This window comes from Cervus canadensis, chromosome 2 (genome assembly GCF_019320065.1).
Source record: "Cervus canadensis isolate Bull #8, Minnesota chromosome 2, ASM1932006v1, whole genome shotgun sequence".
Classification (NCBI taxonomy): domain Eukaryota; kingdom Metazoa; phylum Chordata; class Mammalia; order Artiodactyla; family Cervidae; genus Cervus; species Cervus canadensis.
In genome coordinates, this window is record NC_057387.1 from 93,495,791 (window position 1) to 93,522,446 (window position 26,656).

At 55.7% G+C, this 26,656-nt stretch overlaps 1 protein-coding gene across 3 annotated transcripts in view; it reads left to right on the forward strand.

Moving 5' to 3' along the window:
• The window catches only part of TRABD2B (TraB domain containing 2B), a 219,153-nt gene extending 195,526 nt beyond the window's left edge, over positions 1 to 23,627 (forward strand). The window contains exons 5-7 of one of the 3 annotated variants that reach the window (XM_043461398.1): positions 5,044 to 5,134; positions 8,946 to 9,215; positions 18,286 to 23,627. In XM_043461398.1, coding sequence (XP_043317333.1) covers positions 5,044 to 5,134; positions 8,946 to 9,215; positions 18,286 to 18,505 — 581 coding nt within the window. In that variant the 3' untranslated portion in view covers positions 18,506 to 23,627. The remainder of the gene's footprint in view (positions 1 to 5,043; positions 5,135 to 8,945; positions 9,216 to 18,285) is intronic. The other 2 variants (XM_043461399.1, XM_043461400.1) reach the window with 2 other exon arrangements.
• Positions 23,628 to 26,656: the final 3,029 nt, after the last annotated feature.

Sequence of the window (26,656 nt, forward strand, 5' to 3'; positions counted from 1 at the left end):
TATGCCTGGAAGAAGGGAACCTTTGTCTCTGCACTAAAACACTGTGGGACTCTGCCTGCTCAGAGCCAGACCCCTTTCCTGACTGTATATGACGTCTTTGAAATGGCGCTCTGGCTTGTGGGGTCAGGGGACACAACCACCAAACCAGCCCACCATCTGTCAAATCTCTAAGCCTCCTCCAGGCCCTTGTTCCTTCTCTTGCCTGTCCCCCCTGCCCAAGCCCATATATCTGTTTGAATCCTCCCCTTCCTGGGCTCCTCCTCCAGGAAGCCTTCCCTGATGCTCTCAGTGTATCAGTCTCTCCTCCATGCCCTTTGTTTTCATTGCTGGATTCTCCTTTTCCTCTCATCTCTTTCTCCCTTCTCTCCTGTCTCTCTTGGTATCTCTTTCTCGCTGTCACGGCATCTCTGCTTTTCCTTCTCTCCCTACTGTTATCTCTGGGTCTCTGGCTCTCGATTGTAGCCTACATCCCATCCCCATCACCTCATCTCTTCTTCTCTCTGTCTCCTTGTGTTCTGGAGCTCTCCCCCTTCCCTGTCTGTCTCAAAAGTTTCTCCTCTCTGTGCCTATCTCCATATCCTTCTCCCTTCCTCTGTCTCAGTGGCTCTGCGTGCCCCACCCCGTCTCCACCTTCCTCTCCTGGTTCACACAGCCTCAGTAAATGAAATGGGATGTGCCTTCCTGCAGAGAGCTGGCCAGAGAGCAGCTGTCAGTGCTGGAAGGAGCTGCTGAGCGGTGGCCAGGAGACCCCGGGAGCCTGGGCAAGCTGAGCAGGCTAAGTTCCGACACCGAGGGGCCCTTTGGAAACTTTCCACACCTTCCCTGCAGGTTCCAGGATGGGTGTGGTGCCTTTTTCAGGATTTGTGACCTTGGAGGCAAGCCCAAACCCTGTCTGCCAATCCCTGGGGACAGCGTGCCCTGGGCCCTGACTGGGGCTGTTCTGAGGCCAAGATCCCAGGATTGACGGAATCTGCGGGGAGCATCACCAAGGGATCGGGCCAGGGCTACAAGGGGAGGGGATCCTTGAACTCAGGTCTCCTGGGGAGAAGATGAGATCATGGAAGGGATATGGACTAACAGATCCTGTTATTCATTCATTCAGCAAACATTCATGAAGCCACCACCATGTGCCAGATTTGATCTTAGCCTTGGGGACAATGATAGATCGGGCAAGGTCCCTTGCGTTCTCAAAGCTCTTGGTCTCCACTTCAGTGGCTTGTTGGGAACTTGTTCTGACAGAGGCAGCTCTGAGGTGTGGGGAGCTCATTCCAGCCATGGCGAAGGGAGTGAACTGGAGAGAGTGGGGAGGATGCTACATGCAGTGATTCAGGCAGAAGGTGGTGGTGACCTGGGCCAGGGTCGAGCATGGTTCAGAGGGAAAATTTGGGGAACTCTGGTGACTGATGGGATGGGATGATAGAGAAGGAAGAGTGAAGATGGGTCCATCTGACAAGGGTAGCTGAGCTCAGCTGAGACACACCCAGGCGGGGAGGGTGAGGCTCTGGGGGATGTTGGGTGGGAGATGCTCAGGAGGCCACTGGACAAATGGGTCTGGGCTAGGACAGCGGATCCTGAATAGCAGCTGTGGTCAGTGACAGTTCAGTGACCAAACTGTGGTTGCTGAAACCATGTGAATGGATGGATTCACATTCCCTGGACTATGAATAGAGCGAGAAGAAAAGAAGGCCATGGACGGGGTTCACAGGGGCACCCACATTTATCAGGCAAGGGAAAGAGGAACCCGCTAAGGGAGGGAGCAGTGAGAGCTATGGAGAAAACAGGACAGAACAGTGCTGTGGTGTCCTGTGACTCCAGGCCTCAAAGAGGGTGAGGAAGGGAGTAGCAATGGGAACCTGGGGTCGGAGTGAGGGCTTCCATTGGACAGTCCTGGGGCGGGAACCCCATAGGAGCGGGGCCTCCTGCTGAAGCTGCCCCTTGCAGAGGGCAGGCACCCCCCCGCCCTGGAGGGGAGGAGATGAAGGCCCGTGTGGCTTACAGGAATTTGAAAAAAAATTCATTGCTGATCGCTTCCTACTTCTCAAAATATCTGAAGTCTTCTGTTTGGGGTCTTACCAGGCACAGTAAGGGTCTGGAACTCCTGAGGCTGAGGGAGTAGACAGGATGCAGACCAGACACTGAAATGTTGCCAGGCAGTGCTCAGGACCCAGCCAGTGTCCCGTCAGGCTTGGGCCCCTCTGAATGCCCCCTCTGCCAGCTCCAGGAATGCTCCTTTCAGAGCGGCCACACGGTCATCTGCTTCGATGCAGCCTGGGGTACCCTGTTTTCCCTGTGGCTCTTGACGTCTTCTGTGTGGACCACTGCTGGGCCCAGAGGCCCCTGTCTTTAAACAGGTCTCCATGGACACAGGGAAGGAATGGCCTTTGCTGCCAGGAATGCATTCCAAGAGCTGCGGGTAGGGAGTTCCTGAAGCCTATGCTCTGGAGGCTGCCACACCTGGTGCCCCTCCAGGCCGATCACGCTCAGGGGCAGGCAAGGATGGGTCAACTCACCAGGACTCACCAGACCCCAGCCCAGGACTGGCTCAGTCCCTTCCTCAAAGGTGCACGCTGGGCTTTTCCAAAGGATGGTCACTCCTCCTGCCTCTTAGGACTTTATTATAGCCTCCCTGAGAAGGCAGCCACAGGGATCCAGCTCCATCTGACATACAGGGAAACTGAGGCAGGTGGCAGGTGGCAACCGATTGCTTGGGATCACGTATGCAAGACTCACAGCCTTGGCAGAATCCTCTGTGTCCCACCCTCTCTAACAATGGGTCAGATGAGCCTCACTGACCTCCTCTTTGCACATGCCCTTACCCCTGCCTGGAACATCCCACCACTGCCCCACTCTCATCCTCACCTAGCTAACTATGATCCCATCCCTCAGCTAGTGATGCCTCCTCCAGGAAGTCTCCCCTGCCCCCAGGTTGAATTAGAGGCCTCCTGGGCGCCCTCACCACCTCCTGTGCTTCCCTTAGCATCGTGCATACTCTGGATCAAAAGACCTTGATTCTTAAGACTGAGTGCTTTGAACAGGTCCCTACCTGTTCACCACCATCCACCTCTGGATATGCACTCAGTGTTTGTCAGATAAACACAATGAACAAGCAGAGAAAAGGAGGGAGGGAGAGCACAGTATCCTAAGGGTCTCTGGAGTCGAACAAACGCCATCCCCGTGAACGCGGTAGCCAGGGGAGCCTGTGGTACAGCCCGGTCCCTCCCTGTCCACAGAGACACCGAGAGTGCCCGGGTGCCCAGGGCCCCAGAGTGGATGTGGGGGGTTCCATCAAAGACTCTTGTTCCCAGACCTGTGGTTCACAGTGACCCAGAGGTGGGATGTCAGGGACTGTGGCAGGTCACCAAGAGGGAGACTGTTAGGTGGGGGACTTGCTGGGGCGTCGTGAAGCCAGCCCAGAGGTGTATAGGCCTGGCTGGCAGGGGTGCTCCCGGGTTCACCGCCCCACTCCCACACCCAGCTACTGTGCAGTCCCAACCTCCCTGCCTCCATTCCCCAACAGCCTGTCAACCTCCTGTGCTTGCTCCCTAGATCTCCCTGGGGCTGTCAACATGCTGACCTCCCAGCTTCCCACCTGTCACCATCCATCACAGGCAATTAGAGTGATAGTACAAGAATTTCCCCTCAGGTTCTGGGGTGAATGGTGAGCAGGAGAGAAGCGAAGTGCCCACGGGTGTGGGGCTGCAGGCAGGACTCAGGCCGGGAGGGTGCAGGGCCCACCACTCTGCCTACGTTGAACAGTGAGGAGATTGAGGTCCAGCATGGAGGAGGGGCCGGCCTGGGAGCCAACTCCCAGCAGGGACTGCCCTCTCGAGGAGTCTCCCTAACTGGAACCTGGGAGAGCCTCCGCTGTATTCCCAGATCTCAAACCTGCATCCCGCCCGAGGGCCAAACCTGGTCTCATCTGGGGCAGTGGGTCAAATGATTCACTTCTGTGTTCTCAGTGTCTGCCCCGGGGCTGGTCACAGCAAGTGTGACATAAAAGTCTGTTGGATGAATGGTCAGTGGGTGGAGGGTGAGATGGAGACCAGCCCCCTCCCCTTCCAACACACATGAGTGAGTGCTAAGTCGCCTCAGTCATGTCTGACTCTTTGAGACCTTATGGACCATAGCCCTCCGGGCTCCTCTGTCCTTGGAATTCTCCAGGTGAGAATACTGGAGTGGGTTGCCATGCCCTCCTCAAGGGAATCTTTCTGACCCAGGGGTTGAACCCGTGTCTCTCCTGTCTCCTGCATTGGCAGGTGGGTTACTTACCACTAGTGCCACCTGGGAAGCCTGTCTCCCAACACACAGAATCCTACTACTTTCTCCTTCCCCAGAATCTTACACTTCAGTGAGTCTTCAGGGACCACCTCAGGGCCTGGGTCATAGTGTGTGGTCCATAAATACTGGGTAGATGGTGAACAAACGAATCTTCAAAGTCTTAGATCCAGACAACATGTAGTAAGCATGTGTGGGGCAGTGGCCACGAGGTCCCTGCCAGTCTACTGAGGAGACAGACATGTACACGCCGAACCCTGCCTCCGTTTCCCTGCTAGGGAGGGAGACTTGAGTTGCTGGTGGAACTGACAAAGATGAACCATAAACCTGTTGGACCTTGAGGCCTATTGGAGGAGGTTTTCTCAGAACTGATCCTTATGTGACTCCTGGAAGCTGTCCCTGCCTGGACAGTCCACGGTGGGGGTCAGCTCAGTGGTATGGAGGACAATGATGCAACAGGAAACACGATGAGCCTTTACTGCATGCCAGCCAGGGTTCCTGGAGTCCTTACAACAACCCTCGAGGCTGCTAGTATGATCGTTACCACTTTACAGATGGGAAAACTGAGGCACAGGGAGGTACAATTGATGAGCGACAGAGCCGGGGTTTGGATCCAGGCAGGGTGGCACTGGCCCATCTTCCAGCTACATCACACTGCCTTTCAGGGAGTCTGGCCCTTGACTTTGGCCTAGGTTGTCGGCCTGAGGCTCTCTCCAATCACCAGTGACCTGGTATGTGGCTGAGCCCACTTCATCTCTTGTGTTCCAGGTCACTTTCTGGGGAACAACACAGTCATCGATGTCCTTCGGCAGGCAGGGCTGGAGGTGGAGCACACGCCCGCGGGGCAGACCATCCATAGGTAAGCAGCCGGGGCCTCCGGGGGCGGGGGGCTGGCTGGCCCACTGATGCTGGTCCACAGGCCATGCCTGACCACATACTGCATGGAGGGTTTTTTACCCTGCCTTTCTGCTTAGGCCTGCAGGGCAGAGTCATGACGAAGCCTCGGGGGCCTCCTAGGGACTGGCCTTCACCAGGCACCCAAGAGTGGGGGCTAGGCTGGAGGTGGGGAGACCGGGAAGGAGGCTAGTGTGTAATCCTGGAAGGAGGTCAGGACAGCGGGGAAGAGTGGAGGTGGGAATGGGCGGAGCACCAAGTTTTGAGAAATGTTCAAGATTTAGGTGACTCAGACGGTAAAGCATCTGCCTACAATGCGGGAGACCCGGGTTCAATCCCTGGGTCGGGAAGATCTCCTGGAGAAGGAAATGGCAACCCACTCCAGTATTCTTGTCTGGAAAATCCCATGGACGGAGGAGCCTGGTAGGCTACAATCCATGGGGTGGCAAAGCGTCGGACACGACTGAGCGACTTCACTTTCTTTTCTTTCTTTCTTTCAAGATTTAGAGACTGGTGATGGGTGGGGTACAGGAACTCTGTAGGACTTCTGGGCTGCTGCCTAGAAGACCTGGTGGATGCCCTGGCCTTGAATCGAGATGGGGCCATAGTGACAACACGCAGTGGCCAGGCCTCTTCCCTGAGTCTCAACCCCACCCAAACCTTGTCTTCACCACCTCCTCTGACTACACCTGCTTGTTGCTGTTTCTTGGCCTGGTCTCTCACCCCTGACTTTCCTGCCAGGGTATACTCACTCAGCCCAAAGAGCCAGACAGAGGCCATCCTCTCTTCCTGTGGGGGTTTCCTGTCTCCCTCTAAGCTGGAAGCTGACTACGGGAAGAGGCCAGCTGGGTTTACCTGTGGTCCACAGTGCCAGCACCAGGCTGGGCACAGAGAGGTGTCAGCGCATGCTGGGCGGCCCTGGAAGACAATGACAGAATCCCAAACCAGACCAACCTGAGCAGGAGCCTTCCTCACAGCAATGGCCAGAGCGATTTAGGCCCTTGTCTGTGATGCACCCAGAGTCCAAAAGAAGCTTGAATAGTCATGTGTGCATGCCTCCTAAGTTGCTTCAGTTGTGTCTGACTCTCTGCGACCCCATGGACTGTAGCCTGCCAGGCTCCTCTGTCCATGGGATTCTCCAGGCAAGAATACTGGAGTGGGTTGCCATGCCCTCCTCCAGGGGATCTTCCCAACCTAAGGATCGAACCCACATCTCTTACATCTCCTGCATTGGCAGTTAGGTTCTTTACCACTAGTGCCACCTGGGAAGCCCTGAATAATCATGGCTAATGTTTATTGACTACTCACTGTGTACTGAGTTCTAAGTGCTTTTAGCTTATCAAATCCTAATGACAAACCCATGAGGCAGGAACGATGAGTATCCCCACCTTAAAATTGAGGCACCTGAGGCCCAGAGAGGTGAAGCCACCTTCAGAAGGACACAGAGCTCCTTTCAATGGGAGTCTGGCTCTAGGGCCTTCCTGAGGTCTTCACCACAACCCTTACTCCCTCAAGGTCTTGGGGTGGGTGGGGCTCAGGAGTGGGAGGTACTCGGAAATGACTGTGGCCTTGCTCTTCACTCTGCAAAGATGGGCCTGGAGCCTGGAACATCTGGTCTCCCAGCTCCAGGCCGATGCCCTCCTGTCTCCATGGCACTTCTGGAGGAACTTACAAACCTTGGACTCCTCCCTCTTCTATCTTCTGAGTCAGCCTGACCAGATTGCTTCCTGACTATTTGAGCCCAGCACAAATCAGTCTGTACTGGGCCAAGGGTAGGCGTGTGCTTGAAGGGTAAGGGACCCAAGGTAGCCTCAGGGACAAGGCCTTCCTCAAGCTCCCCCTCCCCACAGGCCCTAAGGACCTTCGCCTTAAAGCTCATTGTGTCTTTCCCAACAGGGCAAGGGGTGCGGGCAGCTAAGCAATGCTGCCTCGGCTCCTATTCATCTCAGAGCCCAGGCAGTAGTGGGGGGATGCCCCCATGGACCCTGACCCGTCCTCAGCCTGAGTCTCTGCTGAAATCCTGCGGGTGGGGTGAGGGGGTGGGGATGCCGAGGAGGCCCCAACAATAAAAGCCATCATCGACCACAGGTGCTTCCTGGATCCATCTTTTTGTCTGCCTGTTTTGAATTATCTCCCCAGCAGCTGCGGCATCTCCTGGACCCTGGGAATCTGGGGTTGCCGTGGGGGCTGGGGGAGGACAGGCTGAGCTGATGGCCTTCTGTCCTTCAAGGAGGGAGAAATCCCTCACCCCTTTCATGCATGCGGGAATGGAGTCGGGGGACAGACTCCCTTGGGCGCCACCTCGCCTTTACAATTCTTGGGACCATGCCCAACATTCCCCACAGTCAGATGTCCCCAGCAGGAATTCCGTGTGCAAGAATAAAAGGGAGAGGAGTGGAGGGTGTTTCCAGGCTGAAGGGTGTCTGTGCACCACTGTATGGAATATGGATTCCACTTACATGCTTCACTGCCCGTTGGCGCCTGCTGCGGCCAGCTCCATTCCCTTGTGGGAGACACTAAAGAGAGGCCGGATCTGTGCCAGGCACTGTGTTAAGACCTCATCTCTCTCATCCTCGTGACAACCCTATGAAGTGAGTAGTACTAACTCCCGCTTATAGCCTGCAGCTGCTTGGACGCTGTGTCCCTGCCCTTAGCCACACAGCATGGAAAGTGCAGAGCCGGGGAGTGAACCCACGTTAAGAGCTCAGGACAGCTTGAGCTCTAACCTGCTCTAAGCTGTCCTGCCTCCCCTGAAAAGGTGCTCAGGAGACACGTGTTAGACGTGTTAGATGCATGTTAGACACATGTTGACACAGCAACAATGTTAATATTTCATTTTTAAGGATGTTAATTACTAGAATGTTTCAGCTGCTATTTGCCAGGCACCATTTCTGAGTGCTTTGCCTTTGTTAACTCACAAAATCATTGTGATGTGGCTATGAGGCACTGGCTGTAATATCCCCATTTTCCAGAGCAGGAGACTGAGGTGCAGCACATTACAGTTAGGTAACTCACCTTAAGCCCCTCAGCCAGAGCTTGTTGAATGAACAAAACCTTGACCAAGATCAGATATGGAACCAGATGCCCACTCAGGGCTCACTCCTACTAGTCTGGGCTCAAATGTCACCAACAGGGACCAAATTGTCCTCCCCTGCCAGCCCCCTCCCCATGGCCCATGCTGTCCCTCCTGACTCTGCTTTATTTTTCTCCTCAGCAATTATCACCATCTGACATCTCATGCACGTCTTCCTCTCTGTCTCCTGCTTTGAAATATTAGCGCTAAGAAGGCAGGACCTTTGCCTATCTTGGTCACTACTGACACTCACTGCCTGGAAAGTTCCTGGTGCAGGACAGATGCTTAATAAATATTTATTGAATCAATATTGGGCTTCCCTTGTGGCTCAACTGGTAAAGAATCTGCCTGCAGTGCCGGAGGCCTGGGTTTGATCCCTGGGTTGGGAAGATCCCCTGGAGAAGGAAAGGGCTACCCACTCCAGGACTCTGGCCTGGAGAATTCCATGGACTGTATAGTCCGTGGGGTTGCAAAGAGCCGGACACGACTGAGCGACTTTCACTTTCACACAGAGTCAATAAATGAGAGAAGGAATCAAAGCTCTCTCTCTTAACACCAGGCAATGGTTTTCCCGGGTGACTCTCAGCGGGGCACCCTGGCACCTTCTCCTGCCATGACAACCCGCCCACTGAATTGCGTGCCCTGTCACACATGAATGACATGCTCCAATGCGCATGCCTCACCTGCCATTGCCCCTTTCCAGCCCTGTCGCCAGGAGCCCCGCACCTCCACCCGAGGGGACCTCAGCAAGCCCTGCGCCAGTGACCCCAGCTGCTGCCGTGCCCGCGGCCCCCTCGGCGCCCCCCACCGCCCCGCCAGAGGAGGAGGACCCAGCACTGTCCCCACACCTTCTGCTCCCCGACAGCCTCAGCCAGCTGGAGGAGTTTGGGCGGCAGAAGAAGTGGCACAAGAGGCAGAATAAACACCAGCGCCCGCGGCAGTTCAATGACCTCTGGGTGCGCATTGAGGACAGGTGAGCTGGGAGGGCAGGTCTGCCGGGAGCTGGGCCTCTCTCCCACCAGCCTGTCTCAGACCCACCCAGGGTCAGACATGCTCCGTTATCCACAAGTCCGGCTCTAAGGAAGCGGGGCAGGTGGGTGCTCGATCGCAACAGTCTTGTCCCCTGTTCATCCTACAGGGTTTGTGGAGCATGCTCACACCTGACTTTTCAGTTTCCTACAGTTAAAGGTGAGCAAATAGAAGCTCCCTTCAGGTGTAGTGGACAAAACTCTGCTTTGCCCTCAGCTTTCCTGGAGGCACCTGGGGTGCACAGCAGACCCCATTTGTCCCATGGGCCAGAAGGAGAAAGTAGGAGAAAATGGAACCAGCTGGTTACATCAGAAGGCTGTGAGCTCTCTAGACCTGGATGGTCTGAGCAGCCAACACCTCTGCAGTGGGTCAGAGAGATGGCAGGTGATGGCTGTGGGCTCCTTCTCAGGAGGGGCTGAGGGCTTTGTGATAACTTTCAGGATTGGTGGGTGCTGCAATTGGCCTACTGTACTGATTCTTCTCTGTCCTCTGCCCGTGTCTCCCTGCACCACTCCCTTGGCCTGTCTGTCCTCACAGCTCCTGCTGTAACCAAGACGCTGCCTTCCAACCTCCACCAGCAGGCTCAGTACTGAGTGGTCTCCCTAGATTCCACTTTGAGGCAGAAATCTCCACATCTGGTGAACAGTGTCACCAGAGCAGGCAGGATGTGCCAGGGAGTGACCGCCGGGGAGAGTCCTGCCCACTGCGGTAGCCCAGCACTGGTGCCCAGCACTTGGCCCTTGGAGACTCAGAGTCTCCACCTGGACCCTAAAGATCATTATCTGGGGTTTTCCTCAGCATCCCTAGATAGAATCTCCATGGGTTCTTGTTAAATGATATCCCAGGCCCCATCGTGGACCTGATATATGGGGACATGCTGCATCGGGACTGGGAAAGCTGCTTGTTGAATGTGCGCTAGAGTCTTGTGAGCAACTTTGGGAAATGTGGATCCAACCCTGAGTTTGCCTATGGTGAACCAAGGCCTGGGGTGGGGACTTGTCCAGGGTCGCGCAGGAATTCCCTTCAAGATCCTCCCTCAGCCAGGTCTCTGAGTCACAGACAAAAAGCTGACATAATCCAGTCCACAGCCTTAGTGTGCAGCCTGTGCAATGTCTCAAAGAGCCTTCCAGCCAGTGAGAGTCGAGCCCATTGCTCATTTGCGCCTCCACTGGCTTCAGAGCGCCTGCCTTGGGTTACTGGGAAACATGCTTCTTCAGGGGTCCCACAGGCCCACCCTGCCCAAGGCGGGGTCACTGCTGTAGCTATATTGGCCTCGACATATTTGGCTCCTGTTCCCAGCGTGGTTTGCCTCCTTCAAAGCAGGAACAAGGACACAGCGTTACCAAGAGCCGCTCCTCAGCCCTGGGGAGGGCTCGCAGGCCACCAGGGAGAGGCTGGCAGCCCATGAAACCCCCCAATCAGGCCATTCACCCGGGGCCCCGATCAACCTGCCAGGTGACCAGACGCGGCCAGCAGTGGGTCTGGCCCTTGGCGTGATGGCAGGGAGGCTGGGCTGTCAACTCCAGCCACAGACCCCCAGCTCCTAACCACGTCTGAAAGGTAAATTTCAGCAAATGACTCCAAACGGTTTCCTTTTCACAAAATGTCTCTCTGGAATACAGAGCCTGGTTTCAGGAGAAGAAAACAGCTTTTTCTTTGACTAGAGGGATCCCTTCTCAGTCCCAATAGATAAGCTGTGGTTGGATAACTTTCTTCCATCTGGTCGGATTAGAGAAGGAGAGTTCTACCAACCGGCAGCCTGTTTGTTGCAAGTTTCTCTGCGTCACGGGGAAGCCAGCTCTGAGGTCCCCAAGAACCTAGTGCAAGGGCCCTGCTTCCATCACTCCCAGGCCTCACCCCACTCATCCTCATAGAGTTCCCAAGTTTCCCGTTCTCCAAGAGGGAGCAGAGGAGAGCTCTCTGGAGGGGACTGGAGTCCATTGCAGCCCTTCTGACAATACTGTTTTCCTTGGAGCGTTCATTCCATTCAGGGTTTTCTCAATTGGCTTCCCCCTCTGCCTGCAATGCAGGAGACCCAGGTTCGATCCCTGGGTTGGGAAGATTCCCCTGGAGGAGGGCATACCCACTCCAGTCTTGCCTGGAGAATTCCACGGATAGAGGAGCCTGGCGGGCTACAGTCCATGGGGTCGCACAGTCAGACACGACTGAGCACAAAACAGTTGTCAACCCCACTGGCTCCATCCTCTGCTCTCCATTCCTCTCCCTGACCTCATCTTCCACCCATGATCCTGAAGCGGGGTCCTCCCAGGTCTCCGGCCCCCAGTCACGCCCCAGCACAGCGCCCTCCTCAGTCTGAGATTCTCAGTGCTTTCCCTCGCCGCCCCACCCCTCACCGGGTACACTTGGATGCAGAGCTTTTGCCCTCCTCCTATGGGACCCCTCGGCCCCGTCCTGGCTGAGCTGTGTGCTGCCCCCCAGCGGACTGTGCATGGCCCACCCCCACCTTTGTCCTTGCTTCTCCCTCTGAGGGGGGATGGGCACGAGTGGACATTTGCTGAGCTCCAGGAGCTCCAGCCGCTTACATCCATCACGACCCCCAGTCCTGTCAAGACTCCCGGAAGTCAGCTTTGCTTGACTAAAGAGGAAACTGAGACTCAGTGAGGTCAAGTAACTTGCCCAAGACCGTGTGTCAAATCAGGTGGTGGTTGTTGTTGTTAAGTCGCTCAATCATGTCCAACTCTTTGCAACCCCATGGACTGCAGCACGCCGGGCTTCCCTGTCCTTCTCCGTCTCCCGGAGCTTGCTCACTCATGTCCATTGAGTCGGTGATGCCATCGAACCATCTGGTCCTCTGTCGTCCCCTTCTCCTCCTGCCTTCAATCTTTCCCAGCATCAGGGTCTTTTCTAATGAAGTCGACTCTTCGCATCAAGTGGCCAAAGTATTGGAGCTTCAGCTTCAGTCCTTCCAATGAATATTCAGGATTCAAGTCAGGTAGGGAGTCAGAAGCTGCAGCCAGGTCTGTCAGATGCTGAGAGTCACAATCGTCCAGCACTGTGCAGACACCCCTGCTGCCCTCGCCTGGCAAGCGACCCCCTCCTCTTCCCCTTCCTCCCCACATCTTGTTCCCGGTGCTTCCCCCTGCCCCCGGCTCCCACAGCCCCCTCCTCACCCCACCCGCACCGACCGTGGGTACCTCATGGGTGCCCCTGTCCTGGCATGCTCTCACACAGACAGCAGTTCCTCACTTGCGTCTGGGCTGGGAGGCCCTGGGGACCAGGGCTGGGTTGGACTTCGAGTCACCAGAGGCCTCGCAAATCGTTTGTTGACTGCATGCATGAGTCAGAGAAGCAGCGAGAGAGTGGGGAGGGGGCCGAAGAGCCCGACAGGACGCCACCTGGAGCAGGCTGGCCTCCCCTCACCCCTCATTACCCCAGATGTAAACACGCCGAAGGAAGTTTAGAGAAGCGGCAGCCCGTGGCAGGATGATTTATGGGGACCCGAGGAAGGGGTGGGGCATACATCCGCAGATGGTTGAGCAGCCATGGTGGAGCGCCGTCAGGGAACCCCCTGCGTCTGACAGCCGGATGGCGGGGCAGCAGGGCAGTGGCATGACCAGCAGGGGGGCAGGTCAGAGCGGAGTCGATTCCCACGCAGGCTCTGTGCAGGCCACTGCCCCGGTCGGTCAGATCTGGGACAGTCCTCAGTCTCTCCTTTTGCACAGTTAGTGCCTTGGCTGTCCTCTGTAGGTCACACCAGCTCTGCTGTTCCCCAGTCCACTGCTGGGCCGCTGGGGTGTGTGTTTGTGCTCAGACGTTGGGGGGGGGTGTGGGGTGCAAGTTGGATAAATGGGGGAGCAGGGCTCTGGGACAGGCATGAGGGAGCAGGTGCAGGAGAGAGAGCATTTCCCGAGCTCTGGGCATGGCCGGAAGCCAAGCACAGAGGTGGGCGCTCTATGTGGTGGACACAGAACCGTGTGGGTGCCACCACACAGGCGTGGGGGTGCTGGACACACAAAAGCAGGGGGTCGTTAGCCTCCTGGGCCTCGGTTTTCCCCCAAGGTTTGAGCAGATGGCCCAAGGCCCTGCAGAGGAGGAGAGAACCGTGTCTTCTCGCCCTGGGCCCCTGGGAAGGCTCTGCACAATTCCTGCTGGCCTCCCGACCTGCCCTGAGGTTCTCCAGCTCAGCTTTCTCACAGCACAACCAGGCTGTCTCCCGGGACTAGACAGGGTGCTCAGCGTGTCTTCATGACGCCAGGACCCCATCTGATCAGAGAATAAGATCGCTCAGTGGATGGGCGCACAGATGAATTTGGGCAGCATCCCCAGCCCCTCCTTGTCCTTGCTCTGAGGCTTAGAGTAGAAAGATGGTGCTTGTAACGTGGTGAGCTGGCACCAGGCCGCTGGTGACACTCAGGAACAGCTGTCCCCCTGTTGGTGGCTGACTCTCAGAGTCGGGTCTAGGGTGCCACTCGCCCCATCCCCCAGCGGGAAACGGCTCCTGGGCCGTCAGCACACCTCAGGCTTAAATGAGCCCCTGGGTGAGCAGCACGCAGTTAAACAAGAACCTGATGGCCACATGCAGGGTGTCCAGCCCACGTCCAGCGCTGGTGGGGACTAGAGCAGGAAGAGCCTTGGACCATGGCCGGGCAGGGGCAGCTCCCAGCTACGGTGCAGCTGAAAGAGCCCTGGAACCACGGCCGTCTGCCTGTGCCCGGCGGGGAATCCAGCCAGTGAAGGGAGGAAGGTGGGGGTCCCTGAGGGGCGAAGTGACCCAGGGAAGCTGAGAGGAAGTGAAGGCAGTCCTGACAGAGAAGACCATGTGGCCAACGGCCTAGAGGCTGGTGTGGACCTTAGATATCAGGACAGGGAGCTGTGGGCATACCAGTCACTTTAGATCTCTGCCTGCATCTGCCTGGTCTGCCCAGATGGTTCCAGCCTGACCACATCGCGAGGGCCATGCCAAGCCAGCAGAGCCACCCATCAGCCAGGCCCTCATGCCTCCAGCTCCATCTCCATTTGGTCTACTTGGAGCCCTCTGCGGAGCCCACAGGCTTGTACTGCAAGAAAGCCACAGCCCCAAGACTCCCCAGACCCAGTCCTGGGTGGTTCTTAGGGACCCTCTAGTGCCGGGATGGGGGCCCTACTCCAGGAAGCCCCGCAGTGGGGCCTCGGGGAAGCCAGCTGCCACATCTCAGCCACCAGCCCTGCGTTCCTGTGCATTATACCTTCAGTTTCTGCCTGTGATCCCACTTCTGGCTTCTGCTGCTCAAAAACACTTTAGAGCCAAGGGTCTGTTTCTGCTCCTTCATTGTACACAGGGAAACTGAAGCCTCGAGGGCAGGACTTGCCCAAAGTCATGCAGGGAACAGGGACCTCAGGCTCTTGCCCTCAACCAGGTGGAGGGCCCTTGCCCACACCAGGGTCCCTGTCAGCTCCGAGCACACCCAGCCCTTGGAGCCAGCCGTCTGCAGAGCCTGGGAACACTTGGGGTGTTTGGTTTGGCTTCGAGGCCGCTTTGCCATGAGACGATTTTCCCCAGCATGGGCCTGGGGCAGGGCTGGGATCTGGACTGGGGCCTGGGCTTTGTGAGCAGAGGGGGCCCAAGAAGTGGGGGCATCTGGAGAGGATTTCTGTCCACCGCGACCCCCACCCCACCCCAGCAACCTCATTCCATTTCCCTGGGACTCCTTCCAAACATATAAAACCCCTACTCAGGCTCCAAGGGGGAGCTTGCATCTTTGGTTTTCAAAGTGTGAAAGCAAATGCCTTTGGGCACGCTGTGAGACATAGTTTTCAAGATCTCTACTTGGCTTCCTTCTTCCAGGGGGGCTGGCTGCAGCCAGCCTTGGTTCCTATTCTGGGCATCCCAGGTGGCAGCCCAGCCTCCCTTTTGAGGCCACCCTTCTGGCTGCTTGAGCTGAAAAGAGGGCAGCAGCTGGGAGGGACTTTCCCCTAGAAAAGAAAGGGAGGGAAGGGGCTGTGGTAGTGGCCCTGCTGGGTATGGGCAAGATCCCCTCCCAGGGCTGAGACCACAGTGGGCGTCCTCTCTGACCCTGGCAGGCCTCCACCCGCAGGTGTGTGAGGTCTCGACAGGAAGCACCACGCTTCACTCCCGGGCTCTCCATCTCCGCAGTTAGGGATGGCACCTCAGTCCACCTGAGGCTGGGGAGGCAGACAGCCCATTGCACGTCTTCAGGCTCAGTTTCCCCATCTTGGAAGTGGGAATAATGAGATGACATGTGTATAGCATTGAGCACAGGGTCTGCCAGCATCCAGGAAGTGCTCCATACATGGAGGACGCTATTAGTGAAAGAGATGAAGGCACAAACGTAATAATCATACTAAAAACAGCCAATGCCAGTCACAGTGCACCAGGCATTGTTTTGTACATAATGCCTCCTGTAAAAAACCCCCTCAAGCCTCATGTGCAGAAATAGGTCCCAATGGCAGTGTGGATAGTGAGAAATATGAAAGGCTTCACAGGAGCTTCAACTCTTCCAGGGGTCTTGGGGCTTGGAGGACATGTCAAAGAGATCTCCAGGTGAGGGGACATTGAATCAGGCCTACAGAGGTAAGTCAGAAAATGGCAGTGACATTAGATGTGACTGGGGGGGGTAGTGTTCCTGAGAGAGCCTGGGAAGGTGAGGTCAGCCCACACCAAATCTCTGAGAGGTCTCAGGTGCTCGGAAGGCTGGCACGGTGTGGGAGGCAGGACAGGCCAGACTTGGCGGGGGGCGGGGGGGGGGGTCATAAGGAGCATTCAGAGCTTTCTGCCCCCCCTTTCTTGTGCCACCCATACAGTCTCTGCCCAGAAACACCTTCCTGCCATCCATGGTGAGTAACAAGCATTTGCACCCTCCTCTCCTGATTAGTTCTCTGGGAATTTCTAAAGATAGAGGAACACACAGGTCACAACTGTAGAGTCCAGGGTGAGAAGAACCTCATGCAAAGATTTGGTGGGTTCCTGCGGCCACAGCATGACTGGGAGTAGGGCAGAGACGGAGGGTCAGGGCAGAGAGTGACAAGCCCCTTCTCTGCCGAGTACACGCAGACACTGATCAGAGGTCCCGGTCCATGCACAGGCAAGGACGTGCTTGTAACCCCTGGGCTCCTCTGCCCACCCCCACCCCCCACCGGGGCTAAGCCAGGGTGGGTGAGAGGGTCCGGCTGGGACAGAGATGAGGCTGGGCTGCAGCAGTGATGGTTACAGGGCTCACCACAGTGATGTGGCCGGTGGTTGGGGTCTCATGCCCAGCACGTGAGAACACAGCCAAGATGGCACAGGGACTCCTGGCTGACCTGGGGCGTGAGCAGCCCATCAGAGAGAGGGGGTAAGCACTGGAGAGCTGGCAGTGTTCTGCAGGGAGGAGGCTTCCTGTTCTGCAGACAGCCAGAGAGGGGCAGGCTCCCTGCCGAGCTGTCAGCTGCTGGTGAGCACCCACCGGGTGCCCAGTTCAGATCCCGTCCCTGCTGTGTGTCCTGGAGCGAGTTATGAATGCTTATCCTCTTTTTGACTCTGTTTCTTAACAAGTGAAATGGGATAATAGTCTTGCCTGCTTCATAGTGCTGTCTTGAGGATTAGCAGTGTCCTACTGATGCTGGGAAAGATTGAGGGCAGGAGGAAAAGAGGGCGTCAGAGGATGAGATGGCTGGATGGCATCACTGATGCAATGGACATGAACTTGGGCAAACTTTGGGAGATGGTGAGGGGCAGGGAGGCCTGGTGTGCTGCAGTCCACGGGGTGGTAAAGAGTCGGACACGACTGGGTGACTGAACAACAAGAGCAGCATGCTGGCACAACTGCAGGGCCCTTAGTTTGTAAGTGCTCTTCTCACCCCTGGAGATGCCCTCAGCCATAAGCAGGCTGGCCTCTCTGCCTTCACAGTGTCACCTCTTCTGCGAGGCCATCCTGGCTCCATGCTGGACTGGGGCCTCTCTGCGTGTCCCTGACCTTTCCCTCCCAGCCTTGACTTTCTGGGGGTGATGGGGCTTGTCAGATCCTCCACCTGCGTCTCCACCTGCCTTCCGCTGCCTGGGGCTGCACAGGGCAGGGGTAGGTCCATCAGCTGTGGGGTCCTGTCCTTCCCTTCATCCGGAGCCTCTCCCCCTTGGTCTCTCTTTGTTATGCCTCCATCCTTGTCCTGTGTCTTCCCCAGTCCCTGCCTTGCCCTCTGCCCCCCTCTTTGTTCATCATTTCCTATCTCCCCAGGACCTGAGCCGGTAACCTGGTCCTGGCCCCCCGCCCTCGCCTCCACTTCCCAATGCCACCAAGTGCTGGCCTTGGCCCGCCAATTCCTTCTGTACTTCACCTCTTTTTATTTCTCTGTCTCACTCTCTTGTCTCTGTCCTTCCATGTCTCTTTCCCATGGGCTCTCTTGAGCCAAGAACCTCACCCGTGACCTCCCAAACTGGCTTCTATTTTGATCAGTTCATGAGGGATCACCTTCACCAACACTCGCTGTGATTGTGCAGAGTGAGGTCACCAGGGCTTCTGCCCCTAGAGGTGCCACCCCACTCCCTCTCCAATCTGGCCTTGTGGAGCCTCAGTTTTCTCATCTGGTGGAAGGGGGCTGCTGAGACCCAATGAACATTTGTTTTGAGGACCAGAGATACTGCTGGTAGTAAAGTGCAGAGTCCCAGTAGGTGCTCAGTTAACAGTGGCCGTGATAATGAAGGTGAGATGGTGCGGCTGTTTGTGTATTTTGTTTTCTATTTACTTCAGACTGGGGAGGGGAGGGCAGCAGGAAGCCGGGGGCCCCTGCGTACCTAGGTGTGAGGGCGGCCTGCTGCAGTGTGACCCCAGATGGGTCTCCCCCAAAACACTTCACTGCTTTCTGCCCAGGACTCAGTTCTCTTGAGCGGTCACACTTGAGGCTGACTGTGTGACTCTGGGCTGCTCACTTTCCGTGTCTGAGCCCTCTGTTTCCTTCTCCATTTTATGAGGGAAGAAAAACCAGATTCAACAAAAAGTTGGATCTGAACCCTAAGATCACAGCCCAGGACAAGGATCCTGAGCGGCCTTTCCACATTCCATGTATCTCTCTCCCTCCAGCAGCACAGCCTCACCACCCCCACAGCCCTTGCAGACCACGCACAGCTCCGGGACCGCCAAGCCCCCCTTCCAGCTCTCCGACCCACTCCAGCAGCAGGAAGAGCCAAGATCCGCCAGCAGCTCAGCGCCCGGCCGCTCCCCGGCCGCCCTGGGCCTGCTCCCCGCCATTGCTGCCAGCATAGTAGCCTCCTTCCTGCTACACGCCCTCAGACCCTCCTGACCTCGGCCGCATGCCTGCCCGGTGCAGAGAGAGAAGCCAGAGAAACCAACGGGAAGGTCTGCATCCGCACCCACTGCCCCTGCCACCCTCCAGGGGTGCTCGACACCTCTTGGGCAGTCCAGACGGGATCCGTTAAAACACTAGAGCTTTATTGTACCTGACTTACATCTTCTTTTTTGTAGAAGGATCTTAATTTCCCATAGTGCTATGGGGCTCTTTTGTAAAATATGTGTCCATATTAAAAAAGAAAAATGTATTTATTCTACTGATAAAACTATTTTTATGTGGCCGATATTAATAACTAGCCCCATCGCCAACCCAGGAGGTGAACCCAGGTTGCCAGGACAACTGCGACCTTGCAGGTACCGTGGCTTTGAACTGGCTTGCTCCTGGATCAGTGGAGTCCTCCAGCGTGCAGGTTTGGCTTCTCCTGCCATGGGGTCCTCAGAGGGAGAGGCAGGCAGACAGGCTTAGCTTTTGTGAAACTGGACTTGGGAGCCAGAGATGTGAACGCTGACGGTCCTTCCTTCCCCTGGATGCATCCTGGGGCTGGGAAGGTACTTTAGGAAAGAGAATGCTGCTATTTTGAAAACCCTGAGTGTCTGTGAACTGGCCCTCCAGAACTCTTGGTAAGTGTTCCGACCAAAGCACTGGGGTGGGGCAAGGGCTGTTGGTGCTGAGGGAGGTGGTCCCCCCAGCCCCAAGTGACAGATGGTTAAACTCACCAAAGAGAAGAAGGTGGCTGCCCAAGGTCACAAAGCAAGTGGGAGATCCGGGGTGTGAGTCTAGACCCCTCTATTCTGGCTGGTATCGTTAATCCATCTCGGCTTACAGGAGAGGCTGTTGAAGTCATGACCAAATGCAGTGAGCTGAGCCAAAGGGTAGGAGTGGGCATAGAAGGGCAGTTTTAGAGACAGGGCCTCTAGAAATTCCATGGTAATGATACTCGTAATGAGAGCTGCCATTAGTTCAAAGTCTGCAGTGTGGCAGGCATTTTGCACACTCACTTTATCACGGATCTTCACGCCAGTTCTGTGAGATGTGCTTGTCCCCATTTCACAGATGAGGAAACTGAGCCCCTGTACGAGATAAAGGGACTTGTTCAATGTCACCCAGCCAGCACCTGGCCCTAGATCAGTGTGATTCAAAAGTAACGCGGTCTCTTGGACCATAGTCTGTCGGGTTCTCTTTGCAGAGGAAAGTTCCAAGGGAGGCAGATCTCACCCAAATGGGCCAGCACACGCTTCTTACTGCAGCCAAAGAGACCGCTTGGCTACAGTCATCCCGTTCGTCCCTCCAGCCAAAGGGCTCTGGCAGCAGGCTCTGCCACGTGTCCCATGCCCCAACTTGTCTTATCCTGGAGCCAATGAGAGGCTTTCCTGCCAAATCAGAGAGGCTGGAGGGTAGTTGTGATGGGCCTGAAGAGACAGAGAGCCAAACGGGGGCAGGTAGGTCACCGAGATTCAGAGAAACTCACCGGCTCCTCTGTCCCCAAGGTGAGGGCCAAGACAGAGGGCCCAGGTTGGCTGCGTCCCAGCCCTGAGCCCTCACAGGGTTGGCAGCTCGTTAGTTACAGAGTCCTGGAACGCAAGAGCAGAAAGGGCCCCTCATTTGACAGAAAAGAACAATGAGAAGTTAAGGCCCAGAGAGGCGAGGTACTTTCCCAAGGCTGCACAACCGGGTGGGTCTGCTGACCCCCAGCTAGCTCAGTGCTCCTCAGTGATGCCACACCATGGGCTTCCCTAGCAGGCCTGGTAGCGTCTGATTAGCATCAGTGCCTTTGTGCCCAGCTTGGCAGCTGCCTCCCTTCTGAAACAGTAGGATTCTTGGCAACCCATTGGATGGTCAGAAGTCCCGGGGCATCTTGGCAGGCAGCTGAATTCTCTTCAGTTCTGACCCAGATGAATATGTTTGAACTTGAGACCTGGCAGGAGCCCTGAGTCCTGCTTCACAGGGTCCAGCCAACCCCGTGGGTACCACACTGTAAACTGAACTTGACCCCAGCCAAGGCTGGAGTCCGTTTATCCTCGGCAGAAATGTGACTTCCTATTCCTGAGCCGGAAGGGGCTTAGCTGACTTTTAAAGCAGGCTCAGAAGGCCTGTTGGACATCAAATAGATGGCGTGGAGTGCTATTTGGATGAGATAAGTGTAAAGGAATTAGAAACACAGAGGCCAGATTTCCCTCTGTTCAGGGCAGAGTGTGGCATGAGATGTACTGAGATGGAGCCCGAGGTTAATTAAAGATGAAGCATTTGGTAAACAGTCCAAGCACCTGACCGCATGCCCAGATCTATGCCAGGCATGGGGCCAAAGAGGTAAATTAATGCAGTGTGTGATTATCAAACATACACAGTGCCAGGCTCTGTGCTGGGGCCAAATCTAGCTGCCTTTCTTGGCCTACAGGAGTTCATCATCAAGAGGCAACAAGCAGCCCAATCCCAGGTTCTTAGAAGGAACTTTACAGCTCATTCTGTCCAGGCCCCTGGCCACAGGCAGGTCCCCCAGATCCCTCCTCTGAGCAGGTTGGGAGATCCCAAGCTCTCCCTCCACCAAGTACTCAAGTGTTTAAAGAAAGCCACATGGGCAGCAGACGGATGGGCCGCCTGATCAGGTAGACAGGTGCTGACGGGACAGCCAGAGCCAGTGTGAGTTAGACATCTGCAGCCCACATCCACTGGTCTCTGAGGAACCACCCACTGGCCAGGATTTGAAACTTACATCCCTCAAGTCTCCCCAAGCAGTAGAGAACTTGCTGACTTATACCCCCAAAGACCAGAGGCATATGGACAGAAATCTGCACAGCTGGGGCGTTTGAATTCTCTCTTCCTGGGCCAGGGAACCATCATTCCGTCCGCAGTCACTCACGTCCTTTGGAATAATCCGCCCACCACTGCTGAGATTTTTTTCCAGTATATGATATGTGCCTCTCCTCACAAAATGCCCCTGTTGCTCTAAGAGCATTGTTAAGATCCTAAGCCCCTGGCTTAGGACTATTACCTTTGACCTTGAGGCAGGCTGAAGAGATCAAGGACTGAGAGCCAGCATGTTCCTGGTGGCCCTGGGTCCTGTCCCCCAGAACAGCTGACTGAATGACCAAGGAGCTTTCTAGATCAGGTCAGCATGGCCCTGTCTCCTGATCTCCCTCCAGGCTGTTCTGAGCACCAGCAGTCCTGTGAAGGCAGGGACCAGGAAGGTGTAGGAGTCAAGCTGCAGGAAGCTGCCAAGGGCCACCAAAGGCCCCACCAGCTCTGAGAGCCAAAGATCTGGAGTCTATGAAGCGTAGCCAGGCTGAAGCATATTTGTCCTTCCCAGGACAGACAAGCTGTTTCACACATGCTGTTTCTCAGGCCTGGAAATGCCTTTCTTTTACCCCTAACTGCTCACCCTTTGAGGATCAACTCAGATGGCACGTCCTCCAGGAAACCCTCTGCACTGACTGTGTCTCTGCTCGCCTATCATGCTGTGAGCTCCTCAGTGGCCACGGTCTTGTGAATTCATCTCTGTATCCTCACTGGACACAAAAATGGCGCCCAAGAGTTGTGTAGAGAAGGACAGAGTAAGAAAGGAGTGAAGGAAAGAAAGGAGAGAGGCAGACCTTACTTCTGCTGGTGGAAGGGTCTCCGCAAAGCCAAAGCTGTCGTAAGATGGCAGGTGTCCCTAGAAGTGGTGAGTTTCCTGTCAGGAGCGGTGTGTGAGCAGGGGCAGCAGGCCCACTGGCTGGAGATGTGGTAGGAGAGTTGACGTCTTGGCAAGGCAGTGGGGTAGGGTCCCTCCTGGCTCTTTAATACTCAGTTTCTTTGAACATTGTTATTTTTCCAAAAATTCATCTAAGCAGCCAAAAAAATCACCCAGGCTGGCTCTCTAAACCAGTAAGTTTCAGAAATCAGTCCAGCCTCACTCTCCCCACCCTCCACCCCCATTCTTCAACAGCCCAGCTGGGCCCGATGCGAATTGGCACGCTTGCCTGCTGCCCTGGGGCAGGGGGACTTCTGGGCTGTGGGGCAAGGCTGAACCGGAACCCAGGCCCCTGCTCCCAGCCCAGAACTCCTTCCCTCCCTGCACCGCCCCCCCCCAACACTGGGGGGAGACAGAGGGGGGGCCTGAGAACCGACTGAGCCTCGCCTGGCCCTTTCCAGGAGCATGAGCACACCCTGAGCTCTCCCTCGCGTGTGTGTGCTCAGTCGTGTCCAACCCTCTGCAACCTTTTGGACTGTGGCCCACCAGCTTCCTCTGTCCATGAAATTTTCCAAGCAGGAATACTGGAGTGGGTTGCCATTTCCTCCTCCAGGGGATCTTCCTGACCCAGAGATCGAACCCATGTCCCCTGCGTTTCCTGCATCACTGGCAGACTCTACCGATGAGCCACTGGGGAAGCCTCTCAGCTCTCCCTGCTCTTTCTCCAAGTGTAGGCTTTTCCTTACCAGAGATAGCCTAGATACTCCTTCACTTTGCTGAGTGACCTTGGGCAAGTCCCTGCCCCTCTCTGAGCCTCCACCTCCTTATCTGTCAAATGGAGACTTTGTTTCCTGCTTGGGGAATGCCACGTGCAATCTTGGGGCTCCACAAAGGTGAGGCATCCCCCCTCCCCAGCCCAGGGCTTGGCTTTCCTCCCAGCACCTGAGGACTGCCATGGGATCAGGAGTATGTGGCAGGCAAGGACGGTGACAGAGTAGCGCGCCTTGAAGGGCCCCTCCATCCCAAGTCCCACTGCGGGAAAGTGGACTTTGAATAAGACTCTCAGTCTGAGAAGTTTCTGGGGGGGCTCTCAGCCATCTTGGACCCCCAGTGGCTGGGGTGGCAGGGGCTGACTCTTGGTCAAGGGATGTTCTAGCCCAGAGCAAGGGAAGCCAGAGCCCCTGTGCCATTCCTGGGCCTCAAAGAGATTGCAGGACATCCCGGCCCCGGCCCGACTCTCACTGTGTGACACAGCTTCAGATCTTAATGTATTGGAAAGGTATTCCTGATGTTGTGCTTTTAATCACCTCTTCCTCTCACCTCTGTGAATTATCCTGAAGAGTTCTTTAAGAATATAATAGAAGACAAAGAAAGATGCTATTAATGTTATTTTGCCAAAAATATTTTTGTAGCATAATATATTAATAAAAGATATGATGACTTCAATGTGATGGTGTCTCTGCATGCCGATGGCTCCCCCTCCTCCTGCAGGGGACCGTGTGGGGAGTCACCTTTGCTCAGAGGGCCAGGACCTGAGGCGGTGGTGCAGAGTTCCTGGCATGGGCCCATTTTCCATGTAAAAATGCAGGCAGGTTCTGGGAGGGTGTTTGGGCAGGTGTCCAGTGGCTTGAGAGGACCCACCAAGTGGGGTCCTTGGAGCCTCTCCAGCCTTGTTCATCTGAACAATCAGCCTGGAACCTGGCTTCACCCCTGGGGCCCCCTCTCTCACTTCTCACTCTTCGGCACCTACTGATTCAACTTTACTAACACTCCCACCTTTCTCCCTCCTTCAGCTCCACTCCAGTCCAGGTGTCCTCACTCTCCCCTGCCAACTAGGGCTGTGTGCTCTCTGGCCCACTCTCCGCCCGCCAACCCCACAACCCCGGCAGCCAAAGTGAGCACTATAAACCACAACCCTGGCTTTTTCAAATTCATCCACGTCTTTACTGTTCCCAGTACACAAGTCGAGGTCACACAAGGCGCTCTGATAACTTCAGCCTGCCCATGTCCCCAGCATGAAATTCACATCTTGCCCATTCCTCTCCTGGTTTCTAGCACTGCAGGGTTGCCGGTCGTCTCCGTGTTTCTTGAACTCACCCTCCTCGTCTCCGTCCTCTGCCTTTGCACACGCTTTCCCCCGGTGCTCCTTGTCTTTCTGCATCCCTACCCCTCATTCATCACTCTTGTACATCCTGCACAACCCAGCTCCACAAGGCTTCCCTTAATCCTCAAGCCGTGTCAATCCTTCTGTCCTTCTGTCCCCACAGCACCCCATTTGCCGTGCACCCGGGTTGTGCAGAAATGACCTGCCTGTGGCTGTCCTTCCCCTTGACCTCCTGAGGCCGGCACCGTGGTTGGTCATCTCTGTATTGTCAAGGCACAGGATCTGACATCTAGTGAGTGCTCATGGAAGAAAGACACAGTCAGTGAAGGAGGGGAGGAAGAAGAACGGGAGGGAAGCCTTCAGGTAACTGATAGAGCTTTTACATCATATATTACAGTGTTAGCTGGATAGGATCTGCACAAGGTGACCATGCTATAAGGATCCACCAGGGAAGAGGCGTGGCCCCTGGGACTCGGTGGCAGAGGGGGCAGGTCACCACGAGGTTTGGCGTGGGCAAAGTTTCTAGTTTTGAAATCCCAGAGCCTTCACCAGAGCCAATCCACTGGCCATGATTAATGAGTCCTTGCTGGCTCCTATGAAGAATAATGTGGACTGCACTTGGGCGGCCCGCCCCCGAGACAAAGGTGACAATGCAACTGTAAGCAAATGCTTATTGAGCATCTATTATGATCAGAGAGTGTTCCAAGCATTTCTGTCTTAAATTATTTTGTTCTCATAACTCTTCTTCCTTATCTCTATTTCATAGATGAAATAACTGAGAGAGAGAGAGTTAAGTAACTTGTTCACAATCACACAGCTTATAAATGCTGGAGCTAGGATTGCAACCCGAGTAGTTGAGCTCCAGGACTGTTTTCTTAACCTTTACTCAAGCTCTGCTGTGCTGGCTACAGCCTGGCTACTGCCCTCACAGGGCAGTGGGTGAGGTTAGGTCCCATCTGAGGCCCAATGCCTCTTCTGTGTCCTGGAGCCAGCCCAGACCTCTCTCCCACCCACTGACTCTGGACAGAGCTCCAGATAGGAAGCCTCCTGCTCCCCACCCACTCCTTCCCCCACCGAGATGGTCTTTAGAGTTGGCACCAATAGTGTAAAGATCGCAGCCGTAGCCTGTGACCGTGTGTTCTCTGCCCCTCGAGCTGTGGTTGTACTCAGGAAAGGAAGCCACACGTCTACCTGCCTAGACACTCGGTGGGAAAGTGGGCCCTTGTCCTTCCTTGGGGGATGTGGTCTTCAGTTCAAGAAGCTATGGCCCAGGAATGGGGTCTCAGACACTATGGAGTGAGTGACCAAGGGGACCAGGGACTCGTCAGAGCCCCTGACACCTTGCTCTCCACATGGCAGCAGGTGGCAAGAGGGGAGACCCAGTGTTTATACCTGGTACACTCACGTGTTTGCACCTCCTTTCCTGGGAGCCTTGCCCACCTCTCCTGCCCTGCGCTCTGGGCAGCCTCCTGTTGACATGCTTTTCCCGGGAGAAACCAGCTGCTCCTTCTGATAATAGATCATTAGATTCAGAAGAACCCCATCTCAGCCCCACCTCTCTGTAGAGTGACCCAGATAAGAGGCTTTCTCCATACAGCTACAAAGATCAGAGCTGGGTCCAGGGAGGAAACTACAGGGAGTTGGGGAAGCTTCCCAGAACCAGGACACAATGCTGAGGAGGTAGAGGGTCCTCTGCCTCTGGGAGGTGTGTGCGAGGGGACGGGCAGTCTCCATGGAGAAGTGATCCCCACCCCAGGATAAAGGCTGGCTCGTTGGCCATCTCTAGCTCCCTCCAACTCTGACTCTTCTTTTTGATCTCTCCCCCTCTGGGCCCTCTCCATCTTTCTATGTCCCCTGAGGCCCCTCCTTCCTGGCCCTGAGCATCGAGGGCCCTGAAGCCAACCCTGCAGCGGCACGGTGTCCCTGTGGCACATGGACCCTGTATCGGGGACACAGGCCCTGTGCTGCAGGCCCTGCTGCTGCCAGGACTATGGCCGGGGGCAAGCTCCGCCCCTCTCTGGACCTGCCTCCTTATTTACATGAAAGCAGGTGGAGCCGTTTGTAGTCACTAAAACTCCTCTGAGAAATAGCAAGCTCCGTTTTCATGTGGAGATATCCCTCTGTGGCTTCCTGAGGTAGGAAGGAGGTGGAGGAAAAAGGATCTTTATGACCAGGGGAGCAATGCTGTCACATTGCTTCTGAAATGGATGGCAAGAGGAGGAGGAAAGAGGAAGGATGAGCTGGGAAGATAGAGAAACGGAGGGAAGTAGGCACAGCACCTCCTAGGCAGAGAGAAAACCTGCAGATAGCAGTCATTTCCTGGCTGCAGCAAGAACCCCAACTCCACCTGCTCTGCCGATCCCAAGTATAG